This window comes from Ambystoma mexicanum, chromosome 5p (assembly GCF_040938575.1).
Source record: "Ambystoma mexicanum isolate Mex_15411 chromosome 5p, UKY_AmexF1_1, whole genome shotgun sequence".
NCBI classification, from domain to species: domain Eukaryota; kingdom Metazoa; phylum Chordata; class Amphibia; order Caudata; family Ambystomatidae; genus Ambystoma; species Ambystoma mexicanum.
In genome coordinates this window covers 164,414,357-164,439,894 of record NC_090930.1, presented here as the reverse complement: position 1 = coordinate 164,439,894, position 25,538 = coordinate 164,414,357, and the positions used below count along the sequence as shown (strand labels likewise).

Here is a 25,538-nt window from a genome sequence, read left to right as displayed (position 1 = left end):
TGGGGTGAAGGACCCCAAAGCCCATAAAACACATACAAAGTCAAAGGAACACCTCAAATCATGTCTAAGAGTGGGAGAAAAGGAGTCTCACTCTTAGCAGGAGAAAAAATAAAAAAACAAAAATCCAGCAAAGCTGCTGGGTGACTCACTAGGTTTGGGAAATTAGCCTTTAGAGAATTCTCCCTAACAGTTGGTCACGGTGGAGTGAGATCCTCCACACTTTGCCTCAGCCCTACCTAAAGGACTTCCTCTTCAGGACCTCTCGTCAAGAAAAGGTAGCTCCTTCTGTTCCAGGGTTCAAACGGATTGGGGTTCCTCCGATTCAGGTTCTGGCAGGCCCAAGGCCTCTAAGGCTACCGGCTCCCAAGACGAGGGGGCCGGGAGCTATTCATGGTGCTTTGGGGACAGACCTAAGGATGTCTCTGCTACCGGCTCCCAAGCCAAGGGTCTCGGGGGCCCTACCAGGCTGTACTCTGGGAGGGGGGAATCCAGTTTGTCCTCCTTCTACCCCAGGGGATAAGGTATTGTGAATTGCCACCTCCAAGTGTTTGTCCTCCGCTTGATCCAGCACAGCTACTGGCACAGTTGCAAGGGACGTCCAGCCTACCAGAGCTCTCACCAAGGTCGTGAGTCAGGGCGTTACAACTATTGGTCATCCAGCTGAGGACTCTACGCCTACAAGAGCGTTCACTGAGGTCAACGCCTCCGCTTCGGTTGCAAGACCCAAGCTTTATCCTCTTGTGTCTGAGACCTTTCTTGGCTCGGGGCCTTCGTGCCCTTCCACCAAGGGCGTGGGGCAAGGCTTCAAAATGGTAGAGCGGCACGTGGTGGAGCCAGCCAGCCAGGCAGGCAGCCATCTTGGATCCAGCTCAGGGCCCGCCAGTACTTTCGCCCATCGAATGGGCTTTGTAGGAAGATCCCAGCCCTCTTCCCTCTGGAAACGGCAGCAGATCCTGTAGTGCAGGTTTTTGGTACCCTAACGGGTACATCTACCCATCACGGCCGTACGTCCACGCACCAGGCGCCTCAGCGCTTGGACCAGGAGCAGAGGCCCAGCACCTTGGAGATCCGGGCCCCTGGGGACCCGGCGACTTGTGAAGACCTCTTCCTCATGCATTCCCCCTCAGATGAAGGGGCTCCTGAGGGACATTGTGGAGGTCATCCCTGCAGGGGGCGCCACCCTAGAAACCGCCTCCTGGTGGTACTCCCGTTCCTCCTGTGCTCCCGGTCCCTCCACCGGTTCAGACCCTACAAGTCGTCCTGACCCCTCCACCACCTCCTGTACACCCAATTCCCACCAAGCCCACCTTCAACAGCCGTTGGACCTGTCTGCGGATCCGGACCTCAGGGGGGACCCCTCTGGCACCTGTGTCCCAGGGCCTGGGGTCCCCGCGGGCTTTGAAAAAAAAGGGGGGGACAGGACGATGATGACCATGACGCCCATGGTGTGATGAGCCCTTGGTATCTTTTGAGGCCTTTCATTACCACCTTCAGGGCCTGGCAGAGTTCTTGGGAGCCCCTCCTCCTGAGGAAGCCCACCAGGAGTCGGGTGCTAGCAGAGGTCTGTGGGCAAAGCACCACAATCCGGTCTGCCATTCCCCTCCAGGAGGATGTCCTGTAGGTGGTGCAAAAGGTCTGGGAGAAGCCCATGGCCACAATGCCCAGATGAACAAGAAGTTGGACAGCATGTCTAGGATGACAGACGGGGAGCCAAACCTTGTTGCTTCCCACCCGCAGCCCCATTCCTTTATGGTGGCTATGACCTTGTATTCTAAACCATAGTCTTCATCGTCTTACTCCATGGGAGCCACCAACAGTTACCTCTCCAAGAAGGACAAGGTCCTTGGGAAAGTGCTGTTACTCCATCTCAGGACTGCATCTGCAGCAAGCCAATGTGGATGCCCTCTTGGCTGCAGCTAACCATAAACTGTGGTGGGAGGTTGGAGAATTTCTGCCCGACTTCCCTTTCGGACAAGCAAGTCTCCTTCAAGGCCGGGCTGGCGGATGCCCAGGCCATTGCGGAGGACTTCATGGAGTCATCAGTCTCCCACATTTACACAGCCAGCAGAGAATGTGCCTTGGGGTTGAGATGAGAAGGACAGCGTGGGTGCACGCCACAAAGTTTTCATCTGACGTGCAGGAGCGGATCCTGTATCTGCCCTTTTGAGGGCGTGGACCTTTTTTCATTTGTCGACTGATGAGTTGACAAAGAAGAAAACATCCACTCATATCGCCAAGTCCTTGGCCATCCTGACAAAACCAGGTCAGAAATACTTCCCTCAGTCCCAGGGCAGGAAAGAGTTCAAAGACCGGCAATTTCTCTGGCTTCAAGGGGTTCTGGGACTGCGGTACACAGACTTCACAGGTCGCCCAGCGACAACAGGAGGATGCAGCAGTGGACGTTAGGCAGTTTTATTCTGCGCCCCCGCCTCTGACTTCAAGAAGCAGTGACATCAAGGTCGGGGAACACAGCTTGCCTCTGGGGGGGCTGTTGGCTCTGTTCCTGGACACCTGGAGGCGTGTTTTCAGCAACCCTTGGTCCCTATTTAATGTCTCCACAGGTTTGTCCTCCTCTTTCTTTGCCTCTACCATCCTCTCCTTCTCTTTGTCAGATCGGGTCCCTGGCTTTTACGGGAGGTCTTTTCGCTCTTGGGATGCATGCGATGTAACCAGTCCCTCTTGTAGACAGGGGATTCGGTTACTATTCCAGGATTTGTGTGGAACCCAAGAACAACCAGGCTGGCCTGAGGGTAGTCCTAGACCTGTTGTTTCTAGATATGTCTTTACCGCTGGAGGGCTTCAAGATAATTACTCACGCGCACATAGCCGAGTCTCTGTGTGCAGGGGACTGGATGTGTTCCCTGGACCTCAAGGATGCGGTGTACTTATCTATTAACCGCTTCTGATGTTTTTGCGGTTGACCATTATGCTGTACCACTTTCAGTACAAGGTGCAGCCCTTTGGCCTGAACTCGGGCCCTTGTGTCTTCATCAAGTTCCTGAACGCAGTGGCGGGCCTTCTCTGCTTGGGGGGCCATTATCTATACCCTTATGGCTGGTAAAGGCGGGGTCACCTGAAGGGTTGGTGCACTCCTGCCAGAGATTGGAGGTTATCCAGTGGAAATCAGTTAGACCCATCTCATGAACTGGTGTTCCTAGGGGTACGGTGTAACACTACTGTGCAGCGGGTTGTTCCACATGCCCGAGAGGCTTATTTCCCACAGCAAGGTTTCAGGACACTTTGTGGCCAACTCAACCACCTCTGCATGGTGGTTCAGCATATTCTGGGCCTGCTGGCCTCCTGCATGCTCACTGTACAGCACGCCCGCGTGGAGATGAGGTGCTTCCAGCTCCACGTAGCTGTCAATTGGGATCAAGAGACTGGGTCTCAGTCAGACAGGATAACTATACCGCCACTCATTTTGCCCGATCTTCGCTGGTGGCTGATGGATGGCAATGTTTCAGTGAGCGCCCCCTTCACCCGACCGGAGCCTACCCTGGTGAGTATGATGGACCCCTCTCTTTCAGGCTAGTGTCTAATCTGGTGGGCTATGCAATTCATGGAGCATGGTCTGGAAGGAAGCCCGCCTACATATCAATCTTCTTGTGCTCATGGCAGTGGCCTTGGCCCTCAAGACATTTTTGCCCCTCATCAGGGACAAGCTGGTTCCGGTCAGGGTGGACAATTCTACTCCAATGTTTAACCTGAACAAGCACGGTGGCACCCGGCCCCGCACCCTTCTGCATGGAGGCGGTTTCGATCTGGGAATGGACCCCGACTTGAGATTTGGATTTCGGCAGTAATGCAGGGGCGTATCAACTAAGTCACTTGGGGTTCAACACCTACGAGTGTCAGTTGCACAACGACTCCTTGTTGCCTCTGTGCCAGCGGTTCGCGGACCTAGATTTGTTTGCATCTCCCCTGAATGCCAAGTGCCCCCAGTTTGCCTCATGGGCAGGACAGGGTCGGGGGTCACTGGGAGACTCCTTCCAGATCTGTTGACATGGCCGCAGGTGTTGTTCCTGCCCACCCCTCTGCAAGTTCTGGGCCAAACTTATTGCCCAAGGTAGTCTATCCGTTCATCTGAATCAAGAGATCTGCCTGTCTTGTGTTCCTCCCGAACCCACAGTCGGAGGCAGAAAGGGTCCTGCATTCCTTTGACCTCAAGAGGATTCTCAAGTTGTATCTTTCTCAGACGAAATCCTTCAGGAAGTCCGAAGCAGTGTTAGTGAATTTTGGGGGATCTTCCGCCGGCTCTCAAGCTTCGAAGACTTCCATTGCCCGTTGGATGGTTCAGGCCATTTCAGAGGCATACATGACCATGGGCAAACCTGTTCCTGAGGGGATTCGTGCCCATGCGGTCAGAGCTATGGCCACGGCTGCTGCGTTTCAGGGACCTGCTTCTTGGGAGGTCATCTGCAAGGCGGCTACTTGGGCCACTCAGTCTGCCTTCTGTAGGCACTGCTCGCTGGACACCAGCTCCAGGTTCGATGCAGATTTGGTCAGGCGGTTCTGAAGAACCTTTTCGCTTCATCATAGATATGAGGCAGGTTGTCACACCTCCACCCTATGTTCTTGTTCAGTGGAATCCCCAACAAGGATGGCGGAAAGGGGATGGGACGTATGAGTAATTAAAGTTACTCACCGTAGTGACTAGAATACTCGTCCCCTTTCCTCCATACGTCCATCCCACCTTACCCTGCTAGCATGCCAAGGGCTAGTAAGTACTAAGAGTAGCCAGGTAACTAAGCGTCTGATGTGTTCAAAGGGGACTGAGGTGAGGAGCCAGAGGGTGGGGCCTCGGCGGTGCGTTCACACGCCCAAGGCTGCGGCCATGCATGCTATACTAAATTTAAAGGGGAAGCTCCATGTTTTACTGCCAACGGTTCCAGTACTGTCCCCATGTTGGGGGACACCCACAAGGATGGAGGCAAGAGGACTATGGACTATGAGTACTCTAGTCACTACGTGAGTAACTTTAATTTTTTACCACTTCTCAGGGTTGTGTTTGTAAACCCAATTGATATGATATGGCATTTATAATGCGCCTATACACAAGTGTTTCAAGGAACGACGAGGCAAGGGAGGGGAACAAGGGGACACAACAGCGATCCTACTAGGCCAGGTGTCATTCAGATCGCGCAAGTGCATGGGGAAGGGGGAAAAGGAAAGTGCAGTACATGGGAGTAGATAATAACAATAAATAAAATAAATAGCGCCCAGCAAGTTGCAAGGGTAAGTACTGACATCAGCTATTGAGGTCTGGTGGGGGGGACTGTAGGGATATAGAAACAGTCCCAGAGTGCGGGTGTTGCCAGGTGGGCAGTGCAAGTGTGTGACCCTGGCAGTAGAGGGACCTGGGCCAGGGATCAGAAGGGTGTCCAGGTAGCCAGTGAAATACCGGTTTCAGCCAGCAGGTCAGCAGAGCAGAGCAGAGGAGGAGAGAAGGTAGAAGCAAAGAGGTAGGTTTTGAGGTCCTTCCGGAACCAGAGATGGTTCTCCTCAAGTTTAAGGGAGGCTGTTCCAGAGGCAGGCCAGCCGAGGAGAGAGATCTACCACCAACTCATTGCTTGGAGAAGCAACTGATCATGAGGGAGTTGGAGGCGGATGAGCGAAGAGCTCGAGAAGGAAGATATTTAGGAAGAGTGAGTTGGAGGTATTGAGGACCCAGGCCCCAGAAGGCCTTGTGGATGATGCAGAGGGTTTTGAACTTAATCCTCGCAGCCACTGGCAGCCAATGCAGAGATTTCATTGCTGGAGAGATACGATCCCTGGGCTTGAGACCAAGGACAAGTCTTGCAGTCCTGTTCTGGATGAGTTGCGTAGAGTAGAGGCAGGCAGTTTTAGAAAGAGGCTGTTGCGATAGTCCAGCCTAGAGGGAACCGGAGCTCTGGAGAGAGTGAGCTTCTGGGAGAAGGAGAGGAAAGGCAGAATACCGCTGAGGAGGTGCAGCTGGTAGTGTGACTTCTTGGAGACGTCAGAGATGTGAGGAGAGAAGGAGAGTGTGGAGTCGAAGACGACCCCAAGGTTTTTGGATTTGCAGGTGGGAGCGGGAAGAGGATCAATAGAGGCCGGCTAGAGAGAAGCGGGAAAGGAGGGGGCGGGTGTGCCGATGAGGAGAATCTCAGTCTTACTGGCATTACGGCAGAGGTCATTGGCAGCACACCACTCCTGGATAGCAGACAGTCAGTCAGAGATGAGGGAAGGAGAAGAGGTGGTAGAGGGTAGCCTGAAAATGAGCTGGGTGTCCTCCGCATAACACTGAAAGTTGGGACATAGAGCGGCAATGGGGTGGGCAAGGAGAGCCAGGTATTGGTTGAATAGCCAGTGAGAGAGGTTCGACCCCTGGGGGACACCACAGGTAGAGAAAAAGATGGCAGAGAGGAAGGACCCAAGTTGAACCTGGGAGGGTTGGTCAGAGAGGAAAGAAGTCAGCCACGCAAGAGCCTGACCAGTGATGCCCAGGTTATCACGGAGATGGTTGAGCAGGATGGCATGGTTGACAGTGTCAACGGCAGATGAGAGATAAAGCAGGATGAGGACACAAGGGATGTTGGAGTCAAGATTAGAAAGCAGGTCAGGAGAGCAGTTTCCGTTCTTCTGGCAGCTCTGAAGCCAGACTGATGGTCATGAAGGCAACCAACAGAATCAGTATGGAGATTAAGCTGGGAGAGGGCCAGTTTCTCCAGGAGCTTGCCCAGGAAGGGAGTTATGGAGATTGGGCGATAGTTAGCCGGGCATGAGGGGTCGACAGAGGGTTTCTTAAGAAGGGGATGCACAAGGGAGTGCTTCAGGGGGCATGGGAAGACTCCGGTGGCGAAGGAGTAATTGCAGAAATCAACCAGGGCAGGAGCCAGGGAGTCAATGTGGTCCTTGATAGTTTTGGAGGAAAAGGGATGAACCTGTTTTGATGAGACTTTCACAGATCAGACTTGTCTGGAAACCTCGTCTGTGGAGAAAAGGGGAAAGGATGAGAAGGAGGGAGGGGGGTTGGCTGCAGGAGGGCCAGAGGAAGAACGGAGTAGGGGAGGGAGGGGAAGGAGGGGAAGGGAAGGGGGGGATAGGCAGAGATTGAGGAAAGGATGTCCTGAGTTTTAAAGATGAAATGAGAGGCCAGTGCCGTGCAGAGGCCTGAGAAGGGACAGGGGAGGTAGAGACTGAGGCTGGATTGACCAGTTCCTTGCAGATTTTAAAGAGTTCAGCTGAGTTGTTAGATGCCGCAGAGACAGAGGCTTGGATACGAGCTCTCGTCTTGGTTAGGACAGAGAGCCGATATTGCCTTTGCAGTAGGCGGCAGGCCAGTTTGTCAGAGGATGTATATGAAGCATGTCATTTCCTCTCGGCCACCCTGCACTTACGTTTTAGGGTGACGTAAGTCGTTCCAGGAGTTGCACTTGGCTTCGGCTTTAGGCGGATTCTCATGATGGGGGCAAGATTATCAAGAGTATCAGATGTAGCAGAGTGGAGAGGGCTGTGTCAGGGTGAGAGTCAGCCAAAGGGGGAGGGAGGAGTGAGAAGGTGGTGGCGAAAGCCTAAGCTGACACGCGATTCATGGTCGGATGTCCGAGAAGGTAGGTGGCAGTGATGGAAGTGGTTTAGTCTGAGGGGTAGGGAGGTTGAGGTGGGAGGAGAGGAGACAGTGATCACTCCAGGAGAGAGGCGTGGAGAGAGGAACAGAGAGGGGGAGATCTGAGGAGATCGAAACACCCAGAGTGTGCCCTGCAGAGAGAGTCGGGCCAGAGGGGAGAATAGTGAGTGAGAGTCGCAGAGGTCGCAAAGGAGTACAGAGGAAAGACAGGAGGCATCCAGGTGGATGTTGAAATCACTGAGATGTGACTAGACCTCCTTGGCCAAAGGATGTTTGTACTACTAAGATCTTGATCATATTCATCTTTGTTATCCAGTAATGAACTGCTAGAAAACTGAGTTAAGCCTGGTACTGGATTTCACAGGCAGGAAGAGAGCTTGAACATTGTTTGGATTTCATCAGCCCCCTTGCATACAGTTATACCTAGGAAATCAAACCCCTTAGTAAGTGGCGGGGATCTACATGTGTTAAAAATGAGCTGTATTGGGCAGATCCTTGTGAAACACCACAGGCGGAGGAGCAATGTTTTTGATACAAAAGGGGCCATCAACACCTTCAAGGCATAAGTTTGTTGTCAAAAATGTATTGGCAGAGTTTTCTAATTAAAGCTTTCTTGATTAGAACATTTATTTGTTTAGCAATGTTGTACTAATATGTTTGGCATCAGAAGATATTTGTACCCAAGACATAAAATGCGTAACAATACATCATTTTTGTGTATGGCTGAAGTAAGACATTAGTGAGATGAGTGTCTGTAAAATGTAAAGGTTAGCTGCAAGAATGGTAACCAATAAATATCTAAATAGATATGATAAAAAGGCTCTGCAAACAGTTTTCAGTGCAAGGCTCTGTGCATCTGGATGCAATCAGTATTCCACAAAGCACTGCCCCGTATATGGTTTGCTTGACCCATCATTTGCTGTGTAAGGCGAAGCTCGGAAGTTTCATACATTTAAAAAGTTCACAATGTTAAAGGAAAGTCATAGCCTGAGTCTAAGCGCGAACAGAGACATTGACTTTGTTCTACCGGCTGCGTATGGTCCAGTGATTTGGAGACGAGTGCACCCATCTACGGTGAGAGACGTTTAGCACAATCAGGTACGCAACTAGCGGGCTGCAGCCTATAATACAGCACGCCCCATGCACGACTCTAGCGATACTGCAATGGATGCACCGGACTGGCGCCACATTAAAACCACTGTTAGTCACGCTGTCACTGCTTATGGGCCTAGCTTTGTAGCTTGGAACATGGCACCCATTATCCTACAGGCCTGCGTTCATTACACCCATGTTGACCAGTGTTGCCGGTTGGTGGGAGGTTTACTTATAACTGGAGGGACAGCCCTAAAGTCAGACAGGATATAGTGGGCTGAGAGGTCAAAGTATGTGTACATTGGGTGGTCCTGGCCTCCTACATTTAATGCTGCAAACAATTATAAGCAGTAAATGATTTAACCTTCCCAGGTGCCCCATGCATTGGTAGAGAATCCATATCATGAGGTGAAGAAACGACCATCAGCTATGTTTGGTTTCGTGGTAGCCCTTTTATTACCTTTGTGGCTATTCTTATGAGTTTTGCTTGAAAAGCATTGGGTTTAAAGAGAAAAGAGAAAACACATAAAAACATTATGATTTTAACATGACATAACTGGGTCAAGGACTGGTCAAAAAACTGTGTGTATAAACCAAAGAAGAAATTAACCGTACTAAGGTTCAATTTTTCACAGTTCTGTATATACAATGCACAGTGACTCCTTATGTTTATAAGGGATGAACTAGAGGTATCCACACTATTGCTTCATAATGGTCACATCCTCATAGTGTCAATGCTGTAAGGTATTGTATTCAATTACTGTTTTTACATACAATTATACAGACCAACAAAACAGGTCCTTTAAATGTACGCCACTGGTATTTAGCCGCCTTAGAAGGGCTAATGAAGACATTGGTAGCTGTATCTGTCTGTATTGAGGTTGGTGGGAGGTGGCTACAGTGGAGCTTCGGATGCGCTGGAACCCTGTGTATCTGTACACCCCTGGAACTGATGAACTTGTGATCTAGTCACCCACTGCACCATATCGTAAAACAGTACTGTGTGAGAAACTCTAAATAGTGATACTGTCCCCGCCCCCTGCACAAGCTTTCTGCCAGACCCTGCACTTGGCCCTGGTTCTGCCACGACTATCTGATTAAAGGCGTAGGGAAGAAGCAAAGCTCCATAAACCGGTTTGCTAAGATCCCCCTAAACCTGCGGAAGGGACGGGAAACACCACGGCAGAAGATGAGATCACGGTAATCAGAGAAGATGTTCACTCACTCTCGAAGCAAGCGCTTACCATCGGCAAGAGGAATGACAACTTGGAATCCCGATCGAGGTGCAATACTTTACGGATAATAGGCATTACAGAGGATAGCATTGATGGATGCATGGAAGACCTTGTGGAACAGAACCTCTTAACCTTACTGGAGGCCCCTAAACTCCACAATTTGCAATTGAACGTGCCCACCGGGTCCTTGCCCCTAAGCCCAGACAGGGTGCGCCACCCCGCCCAGTTGCTCGTGTGCTCAACTACCGGGACAGAGGTACGATTTTACGGGGTGCGAAAGCTAAGGGGGAGCTACTACTGGTATCCAACAGAAGTCACCTTTACCCCGTGTGAAGTACGCTATGCTATTCCCAGCTAAATTACGAATCGAACATGGCAGCAAGGTGTACGTCACCATACCTGAAGAAGCCATGAAGTTTCTAGATGAGCGCTGCCTTGGTTGGATGAGGGTCCTATAGTCCCTGTTGCCTAAGCAAGCTCGTTGATCGATGCTTGCTGGAGTACTAGTGATGCGTTGTACGATTCAGCTGTTGCTTGTAGACGGTATCTTTCTTAACATTGTTGTTTCGATTGATATGGTTGTTACAAATTCCTCATTTGACACATTGTTGACACCAAACCTTGCACCCTGAAATATGTTCAAGATGTATAACATTATGGCTGTGTTGATGCTCCGGGCTGTAGCCGGAGAATGCCCCCCCCAAATGCAAAATTGCAAGTGTCCTTGGTTTGAAGGGTGTGGGATACGCATTCCTCTGGTTGGGAGAGTGGTGGGGGAGTTTTCAGTTTAAAAAAACAAAATGTGCTTCACATGTATGCTACTGTTATTAATGTGCAGTGTTGCCTGGTGGCAATCCCTTTGAAATGCTTAGTATTGGCCCGATATGTGTATAGGACCCATGGTATACACTGGACTGATGGGTGTTGATTACACTTTGATGTATGAGTTGTAATGTATTGGAACTGGGGAGTCCAGTTGAAATGTGGAGACTCCAAATCTATGTGGAGCGACAGTCTGCATGCTGTTTTTGCAAAAAACACATGCAGTAACTGCTGGTTGCGAGAGGTTTGCCAGAAACTGGGGCACACATAGGTTTTTCACAGCATATTCCACTCAGTCTAGGGGAGTGATGACTTTAATCCACAAATCGATACAATATACACATAAGGCACACTTGGACCCCATGGGTCGCTGCATGCTACTACATGGTACATTCATAGGATAGGGCAAGAGGTGGTGTTAATGAACGTTTATGAGCCAAGCGAATGATCCTGAGTGGCTTAATACACTTACTGGCACTATACCCCCTGATACCAGATACATTTCGGGTACACCCGGATAGGGAGTTGAAATTCTTAGACAGGCTCAGATCGGCGAGAAGATATGGTGAAGTGGAGCGACCCCGTAAACTACTGGCCAGGGCTGTGCGGCAGGCAGGAGATGGCCACCATATTCCATGCGTGCCAGATAGCTCTGACGAATTGGTACGCACCACGGCCAAGGTGAACCTTGAGTTCCATTCCTTTTATGACAAACTGTACGCCAATGTAGAAATAGCATCCCTGTCAGAGACATTCCTGCATGGCCTACCATTAACTGAGCTGTCCAAGGAAGGTAGTGAACTTCTAGACCTCCTCATGACACCACAAGAAATATCTTGTCTGACAATGGAGATTTATAGGCATTTCAAGTCACATCTGGTTACTCAACTTGCTGCTCTGTGGGCTGAGTCATGCACTTCTGGGGCACTTCCTTCACGCTGAGAGAGGCAGTGATTATGATATTATCAAAGCCTAACAAACCAACTGAGTATTGCTTCTCTTACCGTCCTCTCACTGATATTCAGATGTAAAGATATTTGTTAAAGTACTGGCCCTCAGGCTGGCACCCTACATGGGATACATCATTTACCCCGATCAATCGAGCTTCGTTCCTAGGCGCTCCATGGTGCTTCATTTGAGACGCCCCTTCAACACTTTTGCTCAGATTGAACTGGGCGTGCAAGCAGTTGATGTGGCACTATATACACAAAAATCCTTAGACTCAGTGTCGTGGCAATTTTATGGGGGTGGTACTAAATGTAATTTTGGAAAAATAGTCCATAGGCGCCCCTCATTGAGAACGAACATGGCCCATTGACCTGCTCTTTGGGAAGTTCCCCACTTGAGATTCCATAGCTACACTTTAGCTCACTGTACCTTTCACAGATGGGAAATATCAATTTGCATATCAGTCTTTGTCCCACCTACATGGGCAGTCCAGCACCGAAATGCTATGGCAATTCCCTTCTGAACAAGAGTACCAACAGCAACACCATGCACGTGTTTCAGCCTTGTTGAGCCTCATCATAGAGGGACGCCCATGACTCATTTTTTTTTTTTCTTTTTTTTTTCTTTTTTTTTTTTCTTTCAAAGGTCTTAGGTTTAGTCACCCTAAGTGTCCTGGGGTCATCCAGACGTGGACCCCTTGCTCAATGTGCTCAGAGATGCGCAGCTCCACCTCACTGATGATGTCCAACAAGGCTGAAACACTTGTATGGGGTTGCTGTTGGTACTCTTGTTCATAAGGGATTTGTCGGATACGGAGAGCCTGGCAGATTAACTATACGCTCCCCTGGACTGCGTGCGTACTGCCCCAGCCTAGGCCTGGATTGTCAACTGAGCTGTCCTTTGTGTGTTACTGCATGTTACTGTATATGGTCATTGGGGTAAGATTGATGTACTGTGCAATACTGCCATGATCGTTTTGTGTTGTAATATCAAGCACTCCGATAAAGGTTTAAAAAATAAAATATCAATTTCAGGAGTGTGCACGGCCGATTATGGTCGGCAAGCCTGGACCAAGCAGGCCCACGCACCTCATTCCAGCCCTGCACATCATTGACCTGGTATTTATCGCCATTAGCACTCAAAGCCACCATTTGGAGTGCTGATACATTTGTCAGGTGCAATTCATGATTTCCTTAAAATAAGTACACATCTGTCTGTGATTGGAAATAAGTATTTCCAGGACCTGGAGATGAGCCAATAGGTGTGTAGGTGGGGGCAACGAAGTGTGGCGCTGCAGTGGAGACTTGTCCTGGTGACAGGATGAAGGCTAGGCAGATGTGCAGTGGCCCGACATGAAATACGGTTTCATGATTCACAATTCTGCTTGCGTTTCCGATCTGCGGATTCGCCAGCTCTCCCACAGGTGGCAATATATAATGTAATCATAGAGTAAAGCAAGCTCTGGAGACTAACTATAGTGCACGTTATTGCAGTAGCACTGGAGATGTACAGACTGGATAGAACTATTGATCACTCTTTTGCATAAAAATTCTAATGAGCTTTGTCTATTCGTTATGTAAGATGAAAGAAAGTAAGCAACTAAGCAGAGGGTATTTCATAGTAGGCAGAGAACAAACTAGGTGGAATATTGTAGTTTGCGGTCATCTCACTTTCAGGGTAGCTGGTGAATAGGGAGATAAGATAGAATCTCAAGGAGTTTGGGATCCGCTCATGGGTTTAGCAGTTGTTGCACAGATGAATGCAACAAGCAGGTCACAGAACTAGGTGTGTCATCAAAAGCATTTGGCCGTATGATCATGTATATTTTCAAAAGTGTTTCCTCATCACTATGATGTACCTTCCCCTGCAAAATGAAATATAGTTGACACTGAGATTTAGATACTTGCCTTAAATTTACTAAAACCCATAGAGACAATGCAGTGTTTTACAGTAGCAATGATGTCATTTGTTTTTATTTTATTGGTTATTTCTAAGGCTCTTATACAGCAGGAAAGTGTAGCAACACGGCAAAAGGGAAGGGAACAAAGGAGCAGTAAACATAGAAATCGGCAATGAATACAAAAACAAAGTAACGGTCCTACTAGACCGTGTGACATTCAGAGCGTGTAAGTGCAGTGAAGAGAAAGAAAAAGGGGGTAGGGTGTGGTTAAGCGCTATTAGGATCCCCCGGGGAAGCAGGAGGGAGTCAGAGGTGCCTGTAGGAGGGCAACAGTTAAGTGCATGGGCGGAGACCTAGGTGCAGGGAGGGGGGGTGGAGACCACCCAACAGGTTAGTGCAGAGTGGGGCAAGCAACCTGGTGGGTCTGGGGCCAGAGTGCAGTGCTTGGGGGTTGGTGGGGATTTCTGGTGGCTATTGGGCAAGAAATCAGGCTGCCAATCTCAGCAATTGGAAGTTGGGTGGTTATCAGGGAATGGGGAGAGGGAGAAGAGAAAGGTCTTGAGTAGTTTGCAGAACTTAAGGTAGTCCGGTTACAGACGAGAAGATCGAAAGGTTCTGGAAGGAGAGTATTCAGTAAGAGAAAGCTGCAGGTGTAGTGTGGGCCCAGGCCCCAGACAGCCTTGTGGATGATGCAAAGGGTCTTGAATTTGATCCTTGTCGCAACCACGAGCTAATGTAGATACTTTAGGGCTGCAGAGAGTCTCCCAGGGCTTGAGGCCAAGGATAATTCTCGCAACCCTATTCTAGATTAGTTTAAGAGTGCAGAGTGGAGAGAGAGGCAGATTGAGTAAGAGGCTGTTACAGTTATCCAGCCTGGAGAGGACCAGCACTCTAGCGACATTGAGAGACATTGGGTTTCTGAGGTAAGGTGAGTAAAGGCAGAATGCCTCTAAATCGGTATAGTTGAAATGGGCCTTCTTGGCAAGGTCCAAGATGTGAGGAGTAAAGGAGAGAGAGGAGTCGAAGATGACTCCAAGGTTTCTGGCTTCAGTGGAAGGAGAAGGTGAGCCCATAGGAGGCAGCCAGCATGCAGGAGGGAAACCGGGAACAGGTGTACCGATAGGAAGAATCTCTGTCTTACTGGCATTAAGACAGAGATCATTGGAGGTGCAGAAAGGCAGTCAGGGATGATAGAGGAGGAAGGGGAGCTTGATGAAGAGTTGTGTGTCATCTGAGTAACAACAGAAATGAGGAGAGAAGGCAGAGAGCAGGTGTGTAAGAGTTGCAACGTAGATGTTGAAAAGAAAGGGTGAGAGGATGGAGGCCTGAGGAACACCACAAGTGGAGAGTGTGGTAGTGAAGGAGCACTTGGGAGGGGCAATCGGCGAAGATCAACCAATCCAGTGTCCGGTCTGAGATACCGAGGGTATCATGGAGCTGCTTTGTCAGAATAGAGGTTGACCATCTCCAAGGCGGAGGAGAGGTCAAGGAGAATGAGAATAGCAGGAGAGTTAGAATCAAGATTTGCGATTGGTTCGTAACGGATGTTCAGGAGTGCAGTTTCCGTGCTGCTGGATGCTCAGAATCCAGATTGATGGTAATGTAAACAGCCAGCGAGCTCCAGTGTATTGGGTCAGTTGGCTGAAGACTCACTTCTCCAGGAGTTTCCTGAGCAAGGTTGTAGCGATGGGGCTGTAGTTGGCCGGACAAGAGGGGTCGGCTGAAGGCTTTATTTAGGAAGGGGTGCACAAGGGAATGCTTGAGTGTGGAAGGGAAAGAACCAGAGACTAATGAGTTGTTACAGAAGATAGCGAGAGCCGGACAAGGGAGGAGATGTTGTCCTTTAAGGTTCTGGAGGAGCAGGGCGAAGCCCGTTTGGATAAGACCTTCATAGAGCAGACTACTCTAGAGACCTCAGTCTTTTTGATGGGAGAGGAGGAGGGTAAACTAGGTGGTGGTGGAAAAGAGGCTTAGGAAGGCAAGGGATAGGGAGAGATGAAGGAAGGGCGGAAGGAGATGTCAGAATATCCCATATTTTGGAAGTGAAATAGGTGGCCAGTGCAGTGCAGAGGGCCTGAGAAGGGAGTGGCGAGGTGGAGACTGCAAATGTATTGGCTAGTTCCTTGCAGATTCTGAAGAGTACAGCTGTGTTAGAGGATCCAGAGATACGGACCCTCTTTTTGGAGCGGGTAGAGAGACGATATTGCCTTTGGGGGAGATGACAGGCCAGTTTGTCAGAGGATGAAGCAGCGGTTTACCACTTCCATCCAGCAACTCTGTACTTGCGTTTCACAGTGGCTAGATCAGAGTCATTCTAGGTGTTACGCTTGGAGGCAGGTTTCAGGCGATTCCTCATGACTTGGGTGAGAACTCAAGTTATCTCAATGTTGCTAATACCCAATCTCAATTATATCAGCCCAATCCCACGTAAAAATGTTTTTCTTCACCACACCTGGCCTTTCATAGATTTCATTTTGTTCCATTGCTATCATGTGTAGTAGCATTTTGCATTTCTTCATATAGTATTTAATCGACAATGGATATTCTTGTACCACCATTCTGATAAAATCCTCATATAGTGAATTTGCTGGAGAATGAAGCATTTTCCCATCATTCGTTAGCATACGCCACCAAAATTTACTTGCCAATGAATTAGGCCCCAATTCATGTAAAATCAGTGCGTTTGGTAGTGCTTTTGGAAAGCCTAATACTGCTTTCCAGATTTTACCTTGAAGCTTACTCAATGTTTTTGTTAAGTCCAGTATACATAGATCAAGTCCAAACAATATTATTGGTTCCACTTTTAGCGTGTAAAATTCAATGGTAGGTGAAAGAGAATTTTGAGTACTTGTGATATATGATTTTCATTTGTAATGTAAAATGAGTTACTTTTGTGTTTAGAGTGCTACTCCACATTGCCAAAGGGTTAACATCACATAAGTTATATCCTAGGTACCTAGTTGCAAGTACCCGATCGATTACCTCTTGATAAATCTTCCAAGTGAATCTGCAGATTTTTTTTCTATTTGCAAATACCAATATGATTGATTTGCTAGAATTAATGGCAAGAGTGTTATTTTTCGCATATTCAGAAAACACATTAAATTTTGCTTGCAGCCCGAATGTCGTTCTATCAAAAAGAATGTAGTCTGCGAATGCCAACCAATTTATTCTTGTATCTCTTAGCTTCACTGTTAATACCATGATATTATCCCATATTTTATCAATGTAATTTATGTAAAGGTTAAACAGTATGGCTGCCAACTGGCATCCCTGCTTAACCCCCACCTCTGTGTCAATCGCCTCTGTTGTGGATCCATCTTGATTGATACAAACCAGGCATGATGTTTTGGTATGCAGTAGTGTTAGAGTCCCACAATATGGGATTGGATTCCATACGCACTCATCTTGCCCCACAACCTATCCCTAATTACACTGTCCAAGACTGCGGAAAGATCTAGAGATGCCATATAAATGGCTCCTGATTGAGTATGTTGTGAAGTTTCTAACAAATGGGCAAGAATTGATGCATTTAGTTTCAATCCCATTTCTTTCCGGAAGCCCACCCGGTATTTCGATAACATCTGCATGTCTGCTACACAAGATTCTAGTTCCCTTAGGAGAAGAGTGGCAAACACCTTGGCAGGAATATCAATCAATGAAATCGGGTGGAAGTTATTAGGGTCATCAATTGGCCCTTTTTTATGGATAGGGACAATAATTGCTGTGAGCCATGATTTGGGGATCGCTCTGGTTTCATAGACTGACTCAAACATGGGTTTTAATATTTTAGCCCACAAGTGCGGATCATCCTTAAGTAGGCAATGGGGAATCCCATCATGTCCTGCGGCCTTAGAATAAGTTAACATTTTAATGGCCTGTCTTATATCGTCAAGAGCACTTCATCCAAGTAACGAAGCCACGGTTTCCCAAACCCAGGACAAGTCAGGATGATATGTTTGTGGGTCTCTACTGTGGTGGTCTTTCAGAATCAGCAGTTTTTGTTTGTTAGTGATTTGTCCCACTTTGACTTCCTTTCCAAGGTTGGAACAGCTTAATTGTTTAGGAATGGAACTGGCTTTTAAAGAAATACATTTAACACATACTGGTATTTACCAAATAGGAAATAGCTTAATAAAAGTATCACCCTGATTACCTCTGGCTTGCAATTATTTTAAGAAATCTTTTCTAGTCTAGCACTTCCACAGAGGCCTTTGGCACTATTGCTGCACAACTCGCCATTAGCCCATTTAAGCTTGCAGTGAACCAAGAAGAGGGTGGAGAGAGCCCTGTGGGCAAGTGAGGAATGCAGTGTGTGAGCTGGGTTTTCATTGAAAGGGTTAATTTAAATAGCCAGCTTTGCTACGCAAGTATCAATTTCATTAGCAAGCCTACAGAATTGCATAGCAAATGACTGTGACACGGCTTATTTTCTGCCTTGTATTCTAGATATGCTCATTCAGAAGGAGCTTATCCAATCTAGCGCAATGTTTCTGCTTTGGATATCAGTTAAATTGGAGTGATGAAAAGGGTGACTGACTCAAATTTGACCAGTAAGTAGAGTATCCACCACCTCAAGCCATCAATAATGGGTGTAAACGCTGCTTGCTTGTTCAGAGGACCCACAGCATCTAGGTTATGGGATTCCTCAAACTCTTGCAGCTGTTTCACTACTGCCCTTTATTGAAACTTAGCTTCGCCTGAAAAGGCATAGTGAGGATTGGCCTCACGTTTTTTGAAGTCCTGTAAATCCGTTGTGACTTCGGAAGCAGTGCTTAAAAGCCTGTTCCATGAGGAGAGCAATATATTGTATGCTTTTTCTTAGCACCATAGATTCTGTTAAAGAGCTAAGCAAGATGGTGCACATCAGTCACAAAGCTTCAGATAAAGAACATCCTTTAGAACCCCATGCTATTCAGCAGGGGAACATCTTCCAGAATAACACCAGGCTCTTTACCTGTGAGCTGGGGTGCTAGTCAGAGTTCATTGCTTATCGATTAAGTAGCTGTTTGGATGTTGGTGATTTTTCTCAGTGATGTAGGTTGCAGTATTATTTCAGTGTTTCTTGGCATGTAGCTGCACTTTTTTTTTTTAGTGCTAGATGTTTCTTGAATGCTGCTAAAATCGGGCATGGTTCTTTTTGGCATGAGTCTGCATTTGTAAGATCTTGATATTTTTATTTGGCTTTTATGGTTATATAAATGTATAAGCACTCAAACCCTACGGCAAGAAAGCCGAATGAACCGATGTGTCTTTAATCCCTGGCAGAAGTTAGCCCTGTCAGACTCTGATCTAAAGGAGACTGGAAGCGTATTGCAAACTCTAGAGCCATAGATGGATATAATGCCCGTCTGCAGAATTGAGCCTAATTCGTTGTGTAGTTAGGATCTTAAATTTGGACACATAACATGTTTGATATGTAGCATCACAGAGTAACCGAGAGGCAAGGGAAATGAGGGCATCTGCAGTTATAAAGCAAGGCTGCTAGTTTAACTCTTATTCTGGCAGGGACCAGCAACCAGTGGAGCCGATGGCGCTGAATTGATATTTGTATTTTGTAATTATATTTATTTAGATTTATTGAGCACTTCCACCAAAACGCTGAACCTATTGATAAGCTAGTACCATAATAAAGGCAATGATAACAAATTCTATTCAGTACTAACCTAGCTGTGTTTTGTTTAAGGATGTGTAATGTATGGCATTCAAATTTGGGTAGGACTTTGGGTATGACAGCATAAATTGAGTTGCAGTCGTCGAGCTTACACCCGATTTATATCTTAGGCAATGACTGCCCAATTAGTAAAGGTAAGGACTAAACTGTCTAAATAGGGTTGAATAAGAAGTGTTGCTGCTCGCAATCTTATTGTATTAGTGATGAGAGATCAGGACATGATCAAAATATATTCCTAAGGACTTTTTTAAGGGTAGCAAAAGCACCAGAGTCCTAACAGAATGAGGAAGTTAAAAACTGTGGATTTGCAAATGGGAGTTAGATGTGGGGAAACCAATACAAGGGGAGACATGGAGCCTGCCAAACTCCAAATGTGTCTCAGAGGCGGCGTACAAACTGTCTGAGGTGGTATGACGCCACAACTAATGCACTCCATAAATCCAGACTACCCACCATTTTGTTGGAGGGACTGTGGGCAACCTGGGGACCTAATACATATGTGGTGGACCTGCCCAGTGGCGGAGGCATACTGGAAGGAGATTCTGAGCCATATCAAAGAGATGGTGGGGACACAGCTGCCTCTTGCCCCATTGGTAGTCTTACTGGGCGAAGCAGTGGAAGGGAGCTATGCGAAAACAGCAATAGGGCCAGCCTCATCACCCACATGCTGAGCGCGGCCAGAATCAACTTGGCCCAGGCGGGGAAGAACGAAAAGGGGCCGGTTGTGGCCATGTGGTGGGTGAGACTGTGGGGAGTGATGGCGATGGAAAAAGTAACTGCTATGGCATATGGCTCCTACTCAAAATACTTGAATACCTGGATGCCATTTTATGAGTTCATGGACGACGGAGAACAAATGTACTTTAAACCCAAGCTACTCCGCAGGGTGTCTATCCTGTAACATTGCAAGCCTTCAGAAGGCAGCTCTGACCGCAATACACCCACATGTGCTGAATAGAGATGTTGTGTTTCACCTAGTTGTTGGAAAAATATATATTGGTGGGGGGTGGGTGGTGGAGTTATAACAGTTGAACTCAGGAGCTGGTGGAACATAAAGATGGGAATTAATAGGGAGGGGGAAAGGAGGACAAAACTTCCATTTGCTGCTCCCATATATATGTTTGCAATTTTTGCTGTTGAGAAATAAATAGTTTGTAAAAAGAAAAACTGTGGATTTGAAATAGTTGTAGGGATGAACTATAAGAAGTTCAGTCATGCTAGTGTTAAGACTGAGCCAGGTAGTTTGCATTCATGTCTTCCCATGAGTTAGGATGTTGGTGAGAATGGCATTCCCAAAGGATACTTTGTAAACTTAAACTATTGTGTATCATTTACCTAACAGTGGAATTGAACAACCCTACTGTTTAGCAGATTGTGAAATGGCCTTGCATAATAATAGAACAGAAAGGGATATAGCAAAGCCTTGGGGGCATGGTGGGGGCAGGGGTTATATGCCATATTAGGTGTTGACAAAATCCATGAATCATCCAAGAATAAAACAGTACCTCCAATCGAGAAGGGAGAGAGTCAGCAAAGCAACGAATCAGGCCACAAATCTCTTCATGAAGTAAGACTTGGTGGGTCAAGAGTGACAAATGTGACAGACACATCTAGCATCATCTTCAGCGATGTCCTGGTTCCAGAGTAAACCTTCTGACATCCAAAAAAGGTTTCAGTGTAAGGGCGGAAGCCAGACTGATGAGGACCCTAGCGATTGTGGTGTTCAACATGATCTTCATAAGAAATGGGCAGTTGGCAATTGGGTGGTAGCTGCTGGCCAGGTCCGGATCCAGCAAGGATTTTTTTGAGAAGTGAACTGATCCTGGAGAGCTTCAGAGCAGCCTGGATAGCCCCGGAGTTTAGAGTATTTCCTATAAATGCTTTTATAAATCATGGTAGGTTCACGCTGCCCTCTTGTTGATAGTTGTCGTCATTTTCTTTACAGCACCCTCCTCGGTTTTATAGCTATTTAAAGTTCTTGTATGAATCAGTTTAACCTCTAATCTGGTGTGGACATCCAACACCTAGGAGTCGCAACTTAAAAATGATTGCCTATTTACTTTGTAATAATAAATATCCATCTTATTAAAATACCCATGCAAAAAAGAATATTTCAATGGTTACACCTGCTTCTTTTCTCTTCCACAGTATTTTAATAATGAAAAATTTGAAGCCGATAAATATGATGGCTATTTAAAGACCTATGAAAATGCCTCCCTCAAGACTACCTCAACTTTGGCAATGTTAAACTTTGGACAAAGTGTCATTTTCAGTGTTGGTTTAACTGCTATCATGGTGCTTGCCAGTCGAGGAATTTTGGCAGGTAAGGAATGTAAATATTCAACTTGTGCACACATTTTACTACTCATTATTTTGCTACTTGAAGCATGTTAATTCATTTGCATGTTGATTTATAAAGTAGGCACATCACTGATCTAATCACATCTTCAGCCATCAACAACTACTCCTTGGAGGACCCAAACCTCCAATAAGACTACGCTCCTGGACACATGAACATAAAACATCTGATCTCCAAACAAACACTTAACTTCCTTGACATTGTGTTTTCCACTATGTCAGCCACTAAATGTTCTACCCAGAATTGTGTGGACTGTGCAGCTCACTCTCATTCTAATTCACATCTACTGTACATCTTCCACTTGTGGTGCTCAACCCAAAACTGCCAAGACACAGCACTTCTCCTTCAAGAACGTTCCCATCAACCAACTAAATCTAGACCTCAGAACCATAGTCGCATGAGTATGGAACTCCAAATGTTTCAGAGGCTCTAATTTTAGAGGAGTCTAGAATCGAACACTTGTTTGACTTTTAAAAAAGCATTTGGCCTTGATACCTCTCCATAGATGTATTTTCCAACATCGGACCCCTCTGATCATGCAGAGGACTCTTACAGGCCACTCATGAATAGTGTCGGTGTATCTGAGATGGGGAAGGCCTGCTACGGTCTACCAGCAGTATAACCTCACTGATATTTTGGACAAGGGTCCTCAGAAGGATGCTATTTTACCATTCCGCTCTGCTTTACAGAAGAGGGTAATGGCGAATTGGGAAACCCCGAATACAAACCCTGCAGTGAGGAAGAATCTCACTAGGAAATACAAGCTTAGTCTAGTGCAGATCCAGATTTTCTATCCAAACATCCCACTCCCAAATGTTTGGGTGGTGCAGGATGCTACTTCAACATCTAAGGTTGCTGCATACCAGACTAGATCACCTGACGGGGACAATAAGCGGTACAACACTTTGGCTAAGATTTTTCTCAGCCAGTAGTATGGCGTTAGTCTATTAATGCTACATGTGCCCTAGCCAAATGTACCTTTATACTATGGGACTTCATAGCTATGGCTGCAGAACATATCCCGGAAGGGGAAAAAGGGATGATTTCCAAAATATTATCAAGGGATGGGTAAGGAGGCCATGTCCGAATCTTTGCAGTCTGGACTTGATTCTATCAACAGCATCAGCAGGGCTATGGCAGCCAGTACTGTGCCACTCCAATAAACTTGTCTGTGGCTGTGGAAATCTGGCTTTGTACCTGATGTTCAATCTAGGTTATTGAAAGTATTGCACAGGAAGGATGCACAGCTAAATTATAAGATCACTCAATTTAAATACATAATCCATCTAGATTATTGAACATGAACATGCTGTTTGATGGATCCCATCTGTTTGGAAGCAAAGCAAGATGGAAGTCTGGTGAAGCTCCAAACATCTAAAGTGGCAGCTAAATCGCTTAGCACAGCAATAGGGCAGCCACAACTGGCCCATACGACTTCGCAAGGTTTGCAGAGTCGACCCTTTCGTTATTAAACATCCTTCAGAAGGGTAAGGGACCAGGCAAGCCAAGGCGGCCAGAAAAGATTTCTTCGATGTGGTCTTGGTGCAAAGTCTACCCAAGCGGCAGCCTCCTTGCCACTAGCCGCTACCACAGCTGCCCAAAACCACTCTGAGGCCTTGGTTCACAAGATTGTTGTGGCAAACAGGCATAGTCAGCGTTTGGAAGAATGGCAGGCATTACTTCTGATGCTTGGGTCTTTCTGACTGTAGACCACGGTTACTGCCTCCCTTTCTTAAGAAGGCCTACAGATCATTCACCAGGGAGCCACTCCCTCAAGGTTCCGGATCCGTTCCTTCTGCAGGAGGTCTGCATCCTGCTGGAGAAAAGTGCCATAGAGCCGGTACCTGTAGCAAAGAGGATCCAGGGGTGGTATTCTCCTTTTTTATCCCCATAATGTACAGGGGATTGAAACCAATTTTGGAATTGAGATACTTGAGTTCCTCAGGAAGGACAAGTTCATAATAGTTATTCTTTCTCAGATCCTTCAAGCCCTCCAGGTCCAGGATTGAATGGCATCATTGGACCTTCATGATGCTTACTTTCATATGTCTGTTCGCCACAAGCACAGGAAGTACCTAAGGTTCGCCTTTGGCAGTTCCCACTTTATGTTTTGGTTCTGCCAATCAGTCTCACCTCAGCCCTGAGGGTTTTCACCAAGTTGATGGTGGTAGTGGCAGCAAGTCTCGGAAGAGGTGGGGGAGGAAGGGGGCGGCGGGGGGATTCACATCTAACCCTACCTGGACGATTGGCTGATTAGAGCCTGTTCTCCTGAACAGATCCTGGAACATCTCGGCATCACTTGCCACTTTCTCCCTCGATTTCAAGAAGTCCCACATGATACCTTCTCAAAAGCTTCAATTAATTGGAATGCTCCTGGATGCTTCCTCTGGGAAAGCATTGCCACCTGCGGTGAGGCCTCCACAAGTTCGGCAGATGGTCAACAATTTTCAGAATGCCCAATATCTTCTGGCCTTCGTTCATTGTTTTCCTTTTTTTGTTTTGTTTGCTAGGCTTCATGGCATCCTGCATTTTCCTAGTGCCAGAGGCTTTTCTGAGAATGATGTCTCGCCAATGGGTCCTCACGTCCCAGAGGTCTGTTCTACAGCAGAATGACGGATGTACTTCAGGTCCTTAGCAAGGTTGCGCAGGATCTCCTGAGGTAAGCCTGCGAGGCGAACCAGCTGAAAGGGAAACCTTGCTGGCAACAATGGCCAGAGATCAAGGTAGTTACGGACGATTTCCCTAACTATTTGGGAGCCCATGCCTACCTTCTGATGATCAATGGTCGTTGCTCTCCATCCGAGTTCAAACTACACATGAGCTAAGGGCAATCAAGACTAGTGCTGATGGCTTTTCTGCCCTCTGTACGGGGGAAGAATGTGCTGATAATGGACAATACCGTGGCCATGTACTACATCAACAAGAGAGGAGGTGTAGGGCCACTAGCACTGTGCAAAGATGCAATGCTGCTCTGGTTTTGGGCACTGCAAGAAGAAATCACTCGCACAGCTTTTCACCTTGTCTGAGAGGAGAACACAGCGGTGGGCGCTCTAAGCCGTCAGACCAGTCTCCCACGAGTGGGGAACTAGCTTAGGAAGTCCTTCAAGAGATCTTCGTCCCTTTGGGGAACTACTCCAGTGGATCTGTTTGCGTCCAGTGTCAACAGGAAGTGCAACTGCTTCTGCTCTGGGAGAGGCGTTCATTGTGGACTCTGAGTTTCCACTGCTGCACGCATTTCCTCCATTCCCTGTCATTCCTCAGGTCATCAGGAGGTTGAGGAGAAGTATGGGAAAACCATGATCCCAATTGGGCCAGTAGGACGTGGTACATGGACCTTCTGGACAGGTATATCTGCCCTCCAATTAGTCTTCCCCAAGGTGAGGACCTACTCTTGCAAGAGGGATGTCCATTCTTCACCCAGCGATCAGGACTCTCAACCTTCACTTCTAGTTTGTGAGAGGTTGAGATACAAATAGGCACATCCTGGAAGACTTAATGGAAGTGTTGCTCTCGGCTAGAAGACAAACAGCAAAGTCTCTGTACCGCTGCTTTTGGAATGCGTTTTGCAGCTTGTGCAGAGATAAGAATGTGATCCTGTTTGTTTGCGACACACCAATGGTGGTGTCCTTTTTGCTCTATTTGACTGACCACGTGCTCCAGGTTTCCACTGTAAAAGGTTACTTGGCAGCGCTACCCAATTGTGAGTGCTCGCCAGAGCAGGGATCCTATTTCAAGCCCCCTATTGTAGTCCAATTTTTAAAAGGACTCACTAACGTGTTCCTTCCAGTCCCTTTAATTATATCAATTTGGAACATTAAGCTTATACTCCAATACAAGGTCCCACATTTCTACCTGAGGTAGTTTCTGAATTTCATTTAGCTCAAAGAATTCTTTCCTACCTTTTATCCTCCACCTCATCC

The 25,538-nt window shown here is 47.2% G+C and overlaps 1 protein-coding gene across 1 annotated transcript in view; it reads left to right on the top strand.

The window, feature by feature from the left end:
- ABCB7 (ATP binding cassette subfamily B member 7) overlaps positions 1-25,538 on the top strand; it is a 1,379,199-nt gene that overhangs the window by 855,576 nt on the left and 498,085 nt on the right. The window contains exon 9 of the mRNA XM_069612580.1: positions 21,408-21,582. Within this exon, the coding sequence (XP_069468681.1) occupies positions 21,408-21,582 (175 nt within the window). The remainder of the gene's footprint in view (positions 1-21,407; positions 21,583-25,538) is intronic.